This window comes from Neolamprologus multifasciatus, chromosome 10, assembly GCF_963576455.1.
Source record: "Neolamprologus multifasciatus chromosome 10, fNeoMul1.2, whole genome shotgun sequence".
NCBI classification, from domain to species: domain Eukaryota; kingdom Metazoa; phylum Chordata; class Actinopteri; order Cichliformes; family Cichlidae; genus Neolamprologus; species Neolamprologus multifasciatus.
Genome location: NC_140448.1, coordinates 11811160 through 11826735, shown reverse-complemented (window position 1 = coordinate 11826735; position 15576 = coordinate 11811160). Strand labels below are relative to the sequence as shown.

Here is a 15576-nt window from a genome sequence, read left to right as displayed (position 1 = left end):
ACTAAACGCGCTCCACTTCCTCATCTAAACCAATCAGATTGTGTGTGCCCACATATAACCATCTTACGTGACCTCTGTTGCAGAGGTTGTTGCTATATATGGTTGTTGGCCTTGTCCACAGGCATATTTTAGATGGGAGCTGGACCTCAAGATATGCATGATGTATTTAAGCATTTGACAGTGAAATCTGACTAGTGGAAGTCTGCTGTGGGGCAGAGCAAGCTGCCCAGTAAGAACAGATAGGGTGCTCACTGGGAGGGAGGCCTTAAAGAGACAGACAGAGGCTGAATGCAGGGGTTGACAGGGAAATATGCACAGCTGGTTTCCTTTAGATGTCTTGTTTTTGATGCAAATTACTGAACAATATGTATGTGACTTGATTTTCTATTTAAAGAATAACCTCTTTGTTCCTTCATTTTGTACAGAAACTCAAAATGAAATAAGAGAACTTTATACTTTATTGATAATACTCTATTCCGTAACTGTAATGCTAAAATCCAAACATTTCTAGCCTCTTTCTAGTGTTGTGACCTGTGCGGAGCAGAGGGTCAGAAATATCAGAGCAGGTCTGCTGCACTGACCAACATTTCCTTCAGTCATTACTAATATTAGGACGGCTGTCATGCCTCTGATTTAATCCTCCTTGGTGGCACTGAACCAGTTTATTATACACAAATAAAATGAAATACTTAACACCTTGTAAGACTCGGTGTCTGTTTAGTGTTTGTGGCCGCGGCTCATTTCCATGGGCCCACAGATGGCAACAGATAGGCCTTGTTGTAAATCTTTTATACAGCGGCAGCACAGCCCAGCGCTCGAACATTTGGACGCTCATGTGTCAGGATATTTGTCCATTAAGAGCTGTGGCCAGTGCACTGACTTCCCCATTATTTCTAGTTGATTACCCAAGCAGTTGCATTTACAGCAAGGATAAGTGAAGGGCACCGGGCAGCAGAGCATTGCCATAGGGAGCAGGCATCCCGCGTGAGGCCCATTTATTCAGATAGCCGCTGCTTCACTTGCAAGATTAACAGCATAAAGAATTTCCTCTCCTCTCAACCGTACATTGAATTTTTAAAAATTATTTCTGCACAGGGACTCAGCAGCTTTAACTTTCAGTATGTCACAGCGATTATTGACATCTCTTCTGAAATTAGGAGGAACTTGGCATAAATCTTTGTTTGAATCCATGACCTGAACCTGTTCTTTGTCCTTTGCACTAGTCTGCTCCCAGTTCTCCCGAGGAGTTTACGCCATCTTCGGCTTCTACGACAGGAAGTCCATGAACACGCTGACCTCCTTCTGCGGGGCACTGCACACCTCCTTCATTACTCCCAGCTTTCCCATCGACACCGACGTGCAGTTTGTCATCCAGATGAGGCCCAGTTTGCGAGGAGCTGTTCTCAGCCTGCTGGACCATTACAAGTGGGAGAAGTTCGTCTACCTTTACGACACTGACAGAGGTGAGAGCGGTTATGGCTGGGAAAGCATGCTTGTGTACACCTTTGCAAATGCCACAAGCTTCAGCAACGTTTAGGAGTAGAACGTCTCACTGCAGGAGAAAGTGGATTAAGTTATCGCCATCCCTGCTCAGGCAAACACGTTATTATACAGGCTATAAGATTTGTCTTTAATATGTAAATCCCTTATCCCCAATCCTCATTCTAAGTGGTTTGATACATTTTAATCTTTGTCAGTAATGATCCCAAATTGCTTCAGTGTGCGGCTAAATCCTGCTCACAGAGGCGCTCAATAGTTTCTTGCTTCCGAGAAATGAGTCATTCACAGGTGCTGCTGATTCTGCTGCAGTACTACGACTGCAGCCGCCCGAGTCTCTAATCCTAGGCGCTTGCTGATTATCATTTAGCTCTAATTGGATTATTTAAAGACGGAGCACAACACCCTCCAACTTCTGCATGTGTTTTATGCCCTCTCGCTCCCCTCATGTGGGCCAACTATTTGCAGACTTGGGTCCCCCGAGAGGTAGCATGCAGTCACAATCTGTCTGTACAAACTGGACCATAAACTGATCGCAGACTTGCTGTCACAGTAAAGCTACAGAGCACAGTGTCAAGTCAAACGTATTTTCAAATCGTCCATTGCAAATAAATTAGAAGATGCAGGAGATGCCGTTTTCCAGCTTCAGTGTCTGCTCTTAAATGTGCCAAACTATTCAAGAGCTGTGCATCCAAGTATTTTTAAACTGACACAGAGAATTTCTAGGACAGGAGTGCACTCCTTTTTCGCTTCCCCCTGTCTCACATTTATATATTTCCAGCTCAGGTGTCTGATTCACCGCTCGGTGATGAATCTGATCGCAGAAGCTGATGGTTGTCCAATCATCAGCTTCTGCGACGATTGTGGATGAGAAAAAAGTGATTAATGAGTTTGTAACCTCTCCATGGCAAAATCAACCTTCTCAGAAGTGTATCCCAATATGGCCCTTAGAGCTCCGCTTGACTTTGTTGGCCTCTTTCACCTGCTGTGCTGAGGCTGATGGGCCACCATCTGTAATACTTTGCTCATTTCCACAGCACCACACAGTGTAAACACTACAGTTTAGGATGGATTTCCACATGCTGCACAGCTTGTGTTTGTTGAGAGACTAGTTAGCCATCCTATTTTGGCTCGAGGTCCCATCCTGCTCTTCCCATCAAGGCTGTGGAGCAATATAGCCACCACTCATCCAAATGTCACTTTAATCTTCATTATAAGAAGAGGGCCTCTATCTAGGGCCCTAAGAGGGATTGGCAGGGGGCACTCAAGAGATGCTTGTGTGAATAGCTTTGGATGGTTTGTGGGGCAATATGACAGTAATATGCTGCAGAGGCATTTTACAGTGATATGTGTTATGTCTGTCCCTTAACAAGACACAGCCTTTTATTAGAGCAAAAGCAAAGGCATCTTAGGGGCAGCTATAAATGGGGAATGTCTTTTAAATTAGATTTTCCCCACAGCTCAGATCAAGCACTTTATTTAATCACTTTAAGCATAATTATGAAGAAATACAAGACATTTTTTCCACACAGTTTCTCCCCACCTGGAATTTTTTGTACTTATTGGACAACCACCATAAATAACGGTGAATATAAGAGTTGTATGGACAAATGTAAGACAGTTGGATGTATGTTGGCAACTATTTGTTTTCTAAGATATCATGTTTTTCTGCCTTTTTGGTTCTTTAAAAAGCGACTGTAGTACTCACCAGCCTCAAATTAATTACATTTATGCTTCTGGACCCACATGCAGAAATAATATAGCAACATGATGTATATGAAGTTAGTAGGTTTCACCTTAAAACAGATCAAGCATATCTTGCACACATAGAACTTTATGTCCTTGTGAAACTTTTTCACGACTGTTGCAGTGGTTGTAGAGTGGCTTGGATAAAACTAGTAGCAGACCCCAGGGTAAAGTCCTTGAACTGGCAGGATTTATATGGGACACACCTTAACAGCCTCAAGTCAACTTACAAATTGGAGCCATTAAAACAGTGCTGGGATGTTCTATTAGCCTCTCAAAGTTGTTGCTCCTGTCTATGGTAAGTGAATATTAATAATATTAATGAATGGTGTAGCCCTGCCCCGTGTATATGTGTCTGACTGTTTAAACATTTCATAATAAAAAAGTCAGCTACTTTTTTGAAAAGAAGTATATTTTGGGTCAAATTATTAGACTTATATTCTATACACGTGACCGAATTTTAGATTTTGTTGTGTTCCTTTGTTAATTTGGTCATACAGTCTTTGCTGTCTCTTTTTGTGTAATTTTTAATTAAACAAAAAACAGAAAGAAACTTTTTTTATTAACAACTTTGCTCAACATGGGGTCTTGTATTGTGACTGCCCCACATCCACTCGGCTAGGCTAACTTTGGAGACCTTTGGAGGACAACCCTGCTAACTAGGGTTGCCAACCGTCCCTTAAAAAACGGAATCGTCCCGTATTTAGAAACAAAAGTACACGTCCCGTATTGAGCTAATAAGGGACGCACTTTGTCCCGTAATACAGTGAGAATCAAAAGTAGTCTATAAGTTTTAATGTAATTAACGCTTTGTTTGAAACCATAATTCCCAGCCCCGCCCCTGCTTTGTGACCAATGAGCTGACAGCACACTTATGACAATTCGAGTATGACAATTCAGATTACCGCTCATCTCATTGGTTGAGGAAAGGTCGCTTGCGGAGAAAATACCGGAAGACAACAGATGACCACAACAAAAAGCATGGCCAACAGGGAAATAAACGCCGACACTGCGGTGCAAGTCTCAGACGACAGTACACCTGAAGCTGGGCAAACACTGCGATTTTCAAACTGCACGATTGGCTCGCATGGGTTATAAGTTCGTAGGTCACGATGCAGGGTCTCACACTATACCGCCCGATGCTCTGATGCGACCTGAGTCACACTGTGCCTCCATAAAATGAAGGTTATAACAGAAAATCTGTCGCTCGCTCTCCCTCTCTGTCTTTCACTCACACAGACACACACCGCCATCAACATTGCTAAATTACTAATGACAAACATGATCAGTCAGCTGTGATTGAGCAGCAATGTAAATCCAACTATTTTCACGGTTGTTGTGGTCGTGATAATTTGGTGATGCCACATCGAAAAGGCTCGGATGAGCTTTCCAAAGTTCTACAAGTTGTGCCTCCATCGCTTGTGTCCAGATCACACGCTGCACAGCCGTGCTGCTCCGTCTTTTTCACCGACGTTTACGTGTTTGCGCGTGAGCAGTGTGAGCGGCTGCGGTGACACCCTCACGAGCGATTGATGATCGGGAGCTGGTCGTGAGGTGTTAATCGCTTCTCGTTACCCCATGTATACTACACTATGCACGATGAAGGCCAAAATCGGGCCGATCACGACTCAAAAATCGGCTCAAAATGGGCCAAAAATCGCACAGTGTGAGCCAGGCATTAGACCAGCAATGTTTGTGCCTCTCAGAGAAAGAAAAAAAGGCTGCAAAAGTGCAGGGAAGAATGGGAAAAGGAAAACACCTGGCTGGAAAAGTTCACGATAACACCTATAAAGCGCACTGCACTGTGTGCCGGCGCACTTTTTCCATAGGCATGCTTCTAATGGTGGGCACATGAAGAACATGAGGGGCGTGAAAGCTCGGGGAACCCTTAACCAATTTTTGTCTACCAGGCCACGGCAGAACCAGATATGGTAAACACTGGTTTGTTTGTTTTTAAACCCTCTGGTTAAGGTTAAAATGAGCATGTGCAGTGAATATCAGCGCTATGTGGCCAGAAGTGTGATAATATAATTTATTTTGTGTAATAAACAACTGCAAGGATAGATGATTACAACAAATAGATGAGTAATACATAAAAGTAATACATAGATGAATAATGATGATGAGTTATGATGCGTAATCATGGGAACAAGTGGGTTTACAAACGGGAGCAAAAGCTGAAATAATGCCTCTGCTGAAGCCAATTGCACTAAATGCACTAAATGTGCACTGTTACAAGAATATTTTTCTTTCTATTATTTTCTATTAATTTATATAATTTTAAGTTAAGCAGGACAGAGTTCTTTTAAAGAAAGATTTACTTTTATTATCAAAAGTTAAGCATGACAGGCTTCTGTTTAAGAAAGAGACCTGTTTTATTGTGTTAATGTTGTCATTTTGAGCTAAAAATAAATGGCTAAATGATTTTTGTTTCCCATGTGTTGATATCACAAAGGATACGCATCTACTTAAATCAAATTCAAGTCAAATGGTTAAAAAAAATAATTTCACACACAAAAAAAGAGCTAAAAAATTCACCACACTGGGAAGGGTGAAGACAACTGGGTCGCCCGGCCCTGGCCACGAGGTGTCCCTTATTTATTTCTCAGGGAGTTGGCAACCCTACTGCTAACTGTAATGTTCAGTCCTGTCTCCATAAACTGCTTGTGTATTATTATAATGAGTTCTTCTATGTTTGGTGAATTATGCTTATAGTTTGGTTGCTAAAGTTGTATTTTATTAAACTTCATGTCAGATTGATAAAGCTTCGACACCATCAGTGCAGCCTCTGTGCTAGCAAGGAAACTGTAGCTATTTTTAGCTTGATGCTATTGTTAAAATGATGAGCTGTGCAGAGAAAATTCAAGGTTTTCTCACCTGTCAAGAATTGAGTCACGTCTGCATGACCAGTTTCCTGTTGGGACATCCCCAAAAAAAAGAGTCATTTTGATTGAGCTAATAGATTTAATAATAATTTAAGCATTTCATACCAAAACTAGTCTTTCTTGATCAACTTGATTATCGAATGCAAAAAGAGCATACATTTGTTAAAAGTAGATTTGCTGTTTTTTTTTTTAATCATTACAGCCCGAGGGCATAACTACTCATCAAAGCTGTATCTGTATGATGGGATTTTAAATGTAACAGAAAATAAAAATGCCCAGGGAAACCACTCACTGTAGCCATTCATAATATATTAAAATTTCAAATTTTGAAAGCTATTAATATCAAATAGGTTCAGCTTCACTTTCACGTTGGAGATGCCTTCCTCTGACAGCAGTGCTGTGCTGATCTAAACTAGTTTAACTGACATATGCACAATAAGTCTAAACCACGAGTGGAGTCTCTCTTTATTTATTTATTTATTTTACTGGCGTCTCGTACTGTTTCATGCAACCCACGTCTCCTTCGATGAAGTGATTTCTTCATAAACTGAACTGATACAAAAGGAGAAGTGCAGCAAGCCTCACAGCACCAGGAGGAGCACAACAAAGCGGAAAACAGACTACACACTTTTATGCACACGAGTCATTACGTACAAGTTTATTTGCTACAGTGCAGCATCTCCTATTTATCCTGGATGTACTGGCTCTGAATTGTCCTCATTAAATAGACTAATGGCTGCTGGCAAGCAAAGACCTTTTGAACTGATGAACATCTGGATGTTACCAACTGGCCGCAAAGAGAAGCTCCTCACCAGGTTTTCTCATGTTTGGCTTATTTACAATAAATTGCATATTCATCATAAAGCGTAATATGTCTTTCATGCCAGTTAAAAAGAGTTGCTGGGTGGTGTTTGTCAAAGTTATTACACTTTACAAAATTTGCATAATGTGCTGATGAGCCAAAAATTTATTACTACGAAAATATCAGCTATAAAATGTGTTTCTAATAGCTGATTTTAAGTCAGAGGAATCTTTGTTTTGCTGTCTAAATGCCTTAAGCAGCAGTTTTTGTAATGGTCCCAACTGTTTAGCTCTAAGAACACATTAGATAATGTCAGCAGAGATACAGTTCAACTTTGATTGTTAAATATAAGATATAAAAAATATTTTAAAAAACACATAAACAATACAAATACATAAAACATATCCAAAGGCCATAATGCATCCCAGGCTTTCAGAAATAAAGATGGTGATGGGTTCTCAATCTGTAAAAGGCTGCACTGATAAATAGTTTAATAACTTAAAAATAACTTTACTTTATATCCGACTGCACAATGTATAAAAATAGGGTACGCAATGCCATTAAATTATTCAAAGACTCTTTATATGCAAGGGACAAGGCCAGAAATTAGGAAAGCCTGCATTAAAAACAGACTCTGTATTGGTGACTGTACTGAAAATCACTTTCAAGAATTGGTAAACACAGTTCTTCACTGCATCTAAAAATGGAAGTCTTCTTCTCATTGGAAAAAGAAAAAATCCATAAGCAACAATTAGAAAGGCTTCCACTCTCTCTGGGCCTGAGGTCATTTAAAATCGACCGAAGCAAAGTAGAAAACTTTTTTTTTTGACCAACCAAAATTTGAAATTCTTTTTGGAAATCTCGAGCACACGAGGTAATAGAGAAATCACACTGTCCAGCTATTAGTGCCAGTCCTAAAGCCAGGCTCTGTGATGGTAAAGGGGTGCATTAGTGCACATGGAATGGATAAATTGCACATCCGCGAAGGCACCTAATCCATTTCAGTTAGATACAGGGTGTAGCTGATCTACTGTATTTCCATTTTTATGTATTACGCAGCCTGTGATATTGTTTTGGAATCACTGATCCTGAAACAGACATAACCAAATAAGGTACCTCAGAACTGTAATTAAGTACAGTGCTTCAGTAAAGGTACCTGTATGAGATCTGACTGTGCAATCTAATGCTCATTGTTGACTATCATTCTCTTGATTCATGAACTCTACATAATGCAAACTGGATCTTAATTTCTTTATACGGCCATCAAAATGAAGAAGTAGCATCTAACAACATTAACCGCGGCTCTCTTCTCCTGCCGCTGTGACAAATGTAGACGGCGGGGACAATTTGCCTTCGATGTGTAATCACACTGCCCTGCTGCTGAATGTCTGCTTGGTTTCTTCTCTGCAAGGAAACATCTGATTAATTGCGCACTGCTAAAGAGCTTCACTCAGCAGCCCGGCACACAGGCTCATTAACAAAGAATGGGAGAGCGGAGAGGATGGCGCCACGCAGCTGTTCCACTCTGTGAACACCTTACTGCAGCTTCACTTTGAGATGGACACATATCAATAGGTGTAGACCCCCCTCCTGCATCTGTGAGTAACCACTGTTTTGCTGCCAGACACTAATATTGGGACTGAAGCAGAGATTCATCAGTCAAGCTCTTCTACTTCAAGAGAGCTTCTTTCCTCCCCCGTTCAAGGACTCTATTAGGCCTCGTAGTGAATGTGAAAGTGAGGCACACATGTGGCAGAATATCGTGCTCTTCTGTGAGGCTGTTTGTTTTAGAGGGCGCTGAAAAACAAAGACATGCAGATAAAAAAAAGGCTAACACACAGATAGGATCTCTGAAATCATAATAGCAATTTATAACATTAATATAACGGATTGTTTAAACTTGAACAGAGCTTTTTTCCTTTTGTTTTACAGCTTGCTCATAAATGTGGCTTTGCAGTCGAAAAAGCTTTAGATTGCGTGGACTCAATCTCTTTTAGATTTACAGCTAAGGCCGGTATTTATCTGGAAAGGCAGTTTGGATGCTGCATGCGTGGAGCATGTATGTGTGTGTGTACTGGGCGGTGACCTCATTGGTGAAAACCTCAAAGAGCGCTGTGCATTCACTGGGAAGACACAGCTGAGGCGTTGGCTGTGTCTGAGTGTTTCTGCCTGAACCGAACCTCCTCTGTTTTCAAGCACTCAATCCGCTCTGCCAGACGCCCAAAATGGCACCAATTGATCCTTGCACATCCACGCATGCAGAGGCAGCGCAGCTTGAAAACAACACCGATGGAAATGTAAGCTGCAGACTTTCTGCTCAGTACTGCAGCGTCGACTCTTTTATACCCACAAAAACTGAAGTACGTGAATTATTAATTCGGTGTATTAAACATTTTAGGGAGTTTGCCTGTTTAGGAGGAAAATGTATAAAATGTGTTGCTTTCATTTCTCACCACAGGTGAGTTTGGGGTTTTAGACGCTGCCTTATGCAGTGGACATTGTTGCTTTCAAATATAAAGAGATCGCTTTTGAACAGACGGCCTGACAGACTTGCAGTACTCAGACTGTAGCTAACTACTGTAGCTACAGTAACCCTGAGAAAGTCATTACGTAACTAGAAGCCGTTGCATCACTTTAAATCTTTGTTCCTTGCTCGAAAAATTGGAGTTGCACTGCTCATTACAAATCACTCTATGTGAGCATCACTGACAAACCACTCTGCCACGTCTGCCAGGATGTGTCGACAAAGCCGTGACTGTATCAGTCTAGCGGCTACAAACTGCTAAAGTGGCAAGGATGGATACATGTAAGAGACGTTAGGAAAGGGTTTTAGCTTTACATCCATAGATATATATTTCAGGTACTTGCAGGTAGTGAAAGCAGTGATTTTTCTAGTGTAAGAAGAAAGAGTTCTGTACTTTGTGATGTTAATGCAGGAGGGGATAAAGAGCTGTCCAAGGTCTTGCATCAGCAGGACCTTGGACAGCTCTTTATCCCCTCTGTAATAAAAGTTGTACTGTGTCATGTTAGCTTCATCCATTCTTCTGTTGTCCATCTCTTTCTATTTTATACTTTTTTAGCAATAAACATGCGAGCAAATTAGAATATCAGCTGTCTACAGATGCCTTTACACAAGCCGGACAAATAAACTAGATTTTTCAGCAGATGTTCTTGTTATATTAAGAAAAACATAAATTAATAACGGCACTATTTGTTGTATATAGTATGTGGGAAATCTTATAATACATAAAGTATCATATGCCCCTGAAGGTTCTTACCTATCTAATACCTACATCAGATTTATGATGTCATCGTTTTTCTTAGCTACCACCTTTGAATGGCCTAAAATGGCCTGTTTGTACCATTTATGGACCTAGACCACCTTATAAAAGTGTCCTGTTATGTTCATTTCACAACAGATCACAGGACCATGTTCCCATCGATCTTAGGTGAGCACCCAGAGAAGGCGCCGGTGTTTCTAGATGCTGTTTACGCTTGTTTATGAGTTCTAACTTGCTTTTGTTGATGCTGACTTGAGTTTCTGAAGCTAAATAATGACTTCCACTACAGAATTGTGACATTCAGTACAGTGTTTTCTGACTTTGCCCCGACCATATAGATGTTTCTTGGAGTTCTCTGAATATTGTAATGATATTATCATATTATGAAATCTCAGAATTCTTTGTAGTTTTACTATGAGGGTGATTTTTTCTCTCAGCTGATCGCCACAAGCCTTTTTAAAAAGCGGTGAAACCTTAAATTCATCTTATAGGCTTCGCCTCTATGAGATGCATTTTTTTATAGTATCCAGTCATGTTACTAATTTGTTGCCACTTAACCTAATTAGCTGTGGGATTTTCCCCCAAAACTGAAACATTGTGTTTGTACTGTTATTTTGTCACAGGGTTGCGCATTTTGTTGTGACAAAGACTGTTTTTTTGAGGGGTAATAACACAAATAGATAAGGTTGGGGTTCAGTAACCCGTGATGAACATGCTTCTAACAGCGGTCTACTGCTTTGTGATGTCACAGTGTGCACTTGCATAACAGGGTGCTGTGAACAACAGTGAAATTTGTCAGGAAATAAAAGTCTAGCACTGCACAAACAAACACCATACATGTAACAAAGCTGCCTTTGCTAACACTGCTCTCACACGTTTGTTTTATACACCCTTGAAATTTTGTGAGTATGCAACATGAAGCTCGATCAGTCATATTTACCATATCGGTTACTGATGGCAATACATAATCAGTGCTTGCTTCTACTTCTCTGCCTCTTGAATCAGAGAGAAATCAGTACCTTAAAGACCAGGTGTGATTCCACTTATCCTGCTTTCGTTGTCTGTTCACTCCTGCCGGCTCAGGGAGGAAACAGAGTGAGCAGTTCAGAAGCATATTTGGGCAAAAATACAGATTTTTCTTCCCTCCGCAATTCAACGTTGTTATCTCAGCTGCTCACAGATGAAGGAATAGCCTCATCTTCAAATGAGTGGGAAAGAAATAAAAGTGTATGGAGCTGTGAGAGAAGGAACAGAGGAGTCAGCAAAGCCTTTGTGTTTCTCCCGTGTCAGAGGGACAAGCGCTGTCAGAAATGCTGTCAGATGCACCGAATGCTTTTGACTTCATCGAATTTGGAGCCTCCTCCCATCTTTTTCTGTCACATCCGATTTGTCACATGTAATCTGCTCTAACCTTACCACCTTACACGGACAAATAAGAAACCAGGTGACTAATAGAGAGCCCCTCTGCTTTATCAGGCAGCTGCTCTGCTTATTCCTCGATTCTTGTCTCTGTGTCGCTCAAATGCCTTTCGTCTATTTCAGGGACACTTGCTTTCAGGATAACGCAAGGCCATTACAACAGTAGTCTTCTTGCATTATGAAAGAGATTGATGTGATGTGCGTTTCCATGTTTGCCCAAGAGAAAACGCCATTTTTATTTTGCCTAAGAGAGAAAAAGACAAGGCTGTTAGTGCAGCTCTCGCTAATGGGCCATCCATTTCTTTGTGTGCGGTTTAAATATCTGCACTTTGTGTTTGTGTTAGTTTTCTCACTCCGTCTGTCTTTTATATTACATTTTTAGTGCTTTAGAACCTGAATCATCTTCAAGCGCAACAAAAATTTGTGAATTATTCAATGACGTGTGAATTCAACTTACATAAAAGATGAAAGCAAACAGGAGGAGAAATGCTCGACGTTCTGTTAGCAACTTTGCAGCTGTCATTAGATAAGAAATAATCTGTTTGATTAGGTCTGATCAGGGATTTGGCAGGAGTGGGCGGTGTGGGGGCGCAGGGCTCTTTGCAGTTCAGCTAATTTGGAGGAGGGAGCTGTTATCTATGTTGGACTGCAGTTGGAGTAGGCGTTGTTAGGCTAATTGTGCTCAAAAGTGTCCTTTTACTGTCATTTGGCAGCTTTAATCCTTTTTATTTCACTGGCTCTGTGAGCACTGTCCACTGAAAGCAGTCTTCTTTGTAGAGCCACATATAAGCTTTGAGATTTTTAGAGATTTCTCAGAAGTGGGTTCAGTGGCTTTGTCTGAGTTCCCCCTCGGTGTCGCGCTCAGCTTTGGGCCTCCCGTGACAACGGCGCGGTTCAGATGACTGCAAGAGAATTTTAAAGAGGTCACCTTCCTCGGGGAGGGGGAGGGACGACTGAGTCACAGTTGAGACTGCACACCACGCTCAGCCATCATGTGAGCCGCTGCCCGAGACAGACAAGAAGAATACATGGCCAGGTGTCAGCAGAGCCTCAGTCAGGCTCGTTTTAGCGGCTGTGTCTCACAGAGGAAGTAACACATTTGGTAAATGTCCTAATCTAGAAAAATACTTCTCTTAACTACAGAGAGATTTAAAGTGAACCAGTGATTGTACTTGACTATCCTGCTTTGTTTTTTTCAGGGCTACATCCTGATGGTGCTGTGTTTGCTATTAAGCTCATATATTCAGGTTTAACTCACATACAGGCCAACTTTACTTTGTGCTGCCTGCTTAAACAGCTCCCCTCACCTTCAGGCATTTCTTTCACTACATTTGTCAACAAACTTCAAAGTGAAATGTCTAACTTTTTTTGTGTTTGTAGACTTGAGCATAAATATCCGTACTGTACTCGTGGCATGGTGGCCTGACAGCATATAGCGGCGCTGCTTTGCACATCGACAGCTCACGTTTCATGTTATTGGATCATTGTTTTGCTGCTCTGCCTAAGTTACGTGCTCTTTATAAACTGGTACTAATGTCAACATGTAGCAGGTCGGGCTCGCATCATCTCTTCAGGAGAACTTTTGTCGTCTGACGTCTGTTAAAGCTGATTTCAGCTGGGAGCTGATGAAAGAGCCAGCTGTCCGTTTGAGAACTGTAAGGAAAATAATTCTCTTTGAAAGTTTTTCTTCTTTCCACGATTAATCTGTGTGAGACGTCTTTCAGTGTTCATAATTTCAAACCAGTAACTTTAAAACAAAGAAATTAAACATTAGATTCTCATTAGACAAATTATGCAAAGATGTCTTTGTCTGATTTCATCTCAAAACTGCTCTGACTTCTTGGAGGAGGCGTGTTGATCAGGGTGTCACAGTGGGATTGTCAGGTTTATCCTCTTAAACAGCTAAGTGCTAGCTACTACACAAAGCTGTGCAATAATTCTCTGTGGGCTTCCTACTAGTAACCCATGTGAGTTTAAAGTAACATTAATTGGCTTGATTAATTGGAATGATTGTACAAAAGAATGACACTAACAAAAATCACAGTGATTGTCTAATTGCATTTTTTGGAGTCTTGTTTACATCAACCTGATAACTCAGGGCATTTATCCATGTAGGCACGGTAAAGACAGCCTGCTAAAATTCAGACTGAGCAAGGAGATTTAAGGGTCTTTAAACACTGCATGATTTAGTATTTCTGAAACTGCTGATCTACAGGGATTTTCCCACACAACCATCTCTATTGTCTGAAAAAGGGAAAATATCCACTGAGCATCTCTGAATGCACCACATTGAACCTTGAAGCAGATGGCTATAGGAGGACCACACTGATAGGTTTGTAGCATAAACCTATTCGCTGGAACGTTAAGGACAATTTGCTACACAGCAAAAAGCAAGACACAAGGCACCAAAGTTCTTCGTGTTACTCATGCATGAGGGAGACCTGCCTGGAGCCAAGTGTCGTTCCACCACTTGACCTCCGTCAGACTCTCAGCCAGGTTCCCCATAGCACTCCTTTTATTGTGGTTACATGAATATGCATAGGGTCATTAACATATAACATCTTACATAGGTATACATGTGAACAAAGAATACTGTGTGTGTGTGTGTGTGTGTGGGGGGGGGGGGGGTCAGAGTATGACCCCATAAATGACTTCCCTAAACCTACTGGTCTGGAAAGTCCAGCAGTTCATCTAAACAAAAGGCACTCAGACTAAAACAGATATAGCTACGTTTATCCTACCGTAAAACAATAAAACAATGTACGACCTCTTCCCATGCTCCCAGGATGTAGGTGTGCATTCCAGAACGCTCTGGAATGCACACCAAGCCTTTGCAGCCTGCTAAAGATCACACATCCTATCACTACACAATTGATTATACACCTCTAAGCATATATGGTTAAATATTTCCTAATACAAATGACAATAATAAAATCTAAACCCATCACACACCACCAAGTGCCACTCCTCTCAGTTAAAAAGAGAAAGCTAATGGTATAGTTCAGACATAGAAAATTGGAAAAAGATTGTCGTTTTTTCTGTGTCTCTATATCTTCTGCAACTTTGAGATGGTCGGGTCAGAATTTAGTCTAAACAACATGAAAGAATGGCTCCATCCTGCCTTGTATCTGTGGTTTTTTGGCATAGAGCATCATTTAATCACCACAACCTCCCTGAGACCATGTCCTTTCTTTCATGACCACGGTGCACTCATCTTCTGATGGCTGCTTCTAGCAGGATAACACCAATGGGGCCACAGGAGAGATATTTAACTAACTGAGGCTGTTTTGGTGTTTTTGTGGAAGAAGGATTTTTTTGCTCTATAAATAGGCTTGTGGCAGTATGCTTCCGATGTTGAATATGTATTATTCTTCAGGTCAGGGCTGAATAATTGACTCTGTAAAATGCCCTTGATGGTCGTCCTTCCTGCTGACTGTTTTAAAATGTACCATCTGTTTGCAAAGTCAACCAAAACTCTATCATTTGTGCGCCGCCTGATAAATCACACCATTGTTAATACTCACCAAGAGACTTAGGTGTCCTTTGTTGCTCAGATTTCCTTTTTCCACTGTGGTTTTTAAAGCTGGAGTGCACCGAATGTCACATCATTGAATTCCTTCGGTTCGGGACTTCCTCTTTATTTATACATATCTTTAATTGTTAAGTATACTCAATAGCTTAAACATCAAGCAGCTCATAAAATGTTTAAACCCCAACTATCCAGCTTAGTTTTAGTGTGAGAAAATAAAACTCTCAAGGGAATCGTTTGTAAATCCCCCCAAATCCTTTTTCTTGAGCAGCTACTAACACGTTTCAAAATGTCATGCATATCCCAGCTTATGGCGTTCAGTGCTGTGGGAGGAGAGCTGACACTCAGCTTCTGCCTTTTCATTTCCCTTCTGCCAGCGGTGATATAATGTGCTAGATTTTAGTTTTGATATATATG

At 41.1% G+C, this 15576-nt stretch overlaps 1 protein-coding gene across 8 annotated transcripts in view; it reads left to right on the top strand.

The window, feature by feature from the left end:
* The window catches only part of LOC146509674 (glutamate receptor 3-like), a 78717-nt gene that overhangs the window by 15984 nt on the left and 47157 nt on the right, over positions 1-15576 (top strand). For all 8 annotated transcript variants that reach the window (XR_014876615.1, XM_085175908.1, XM_085175907.1 and 5 more), the window contains one exon: positions 1224-1463. Coding sequence is in view for 7 of the 8 variants with exons in the window: in XM_085175908.1 (XP_085032034.1) it covers positions 1224-1463 (240 nt within the window). In the remaining variant the exon portion in view is untranslated. The remainder of the gene's footprint in view (positions 1-1223; positions 1464-15576) is intronic.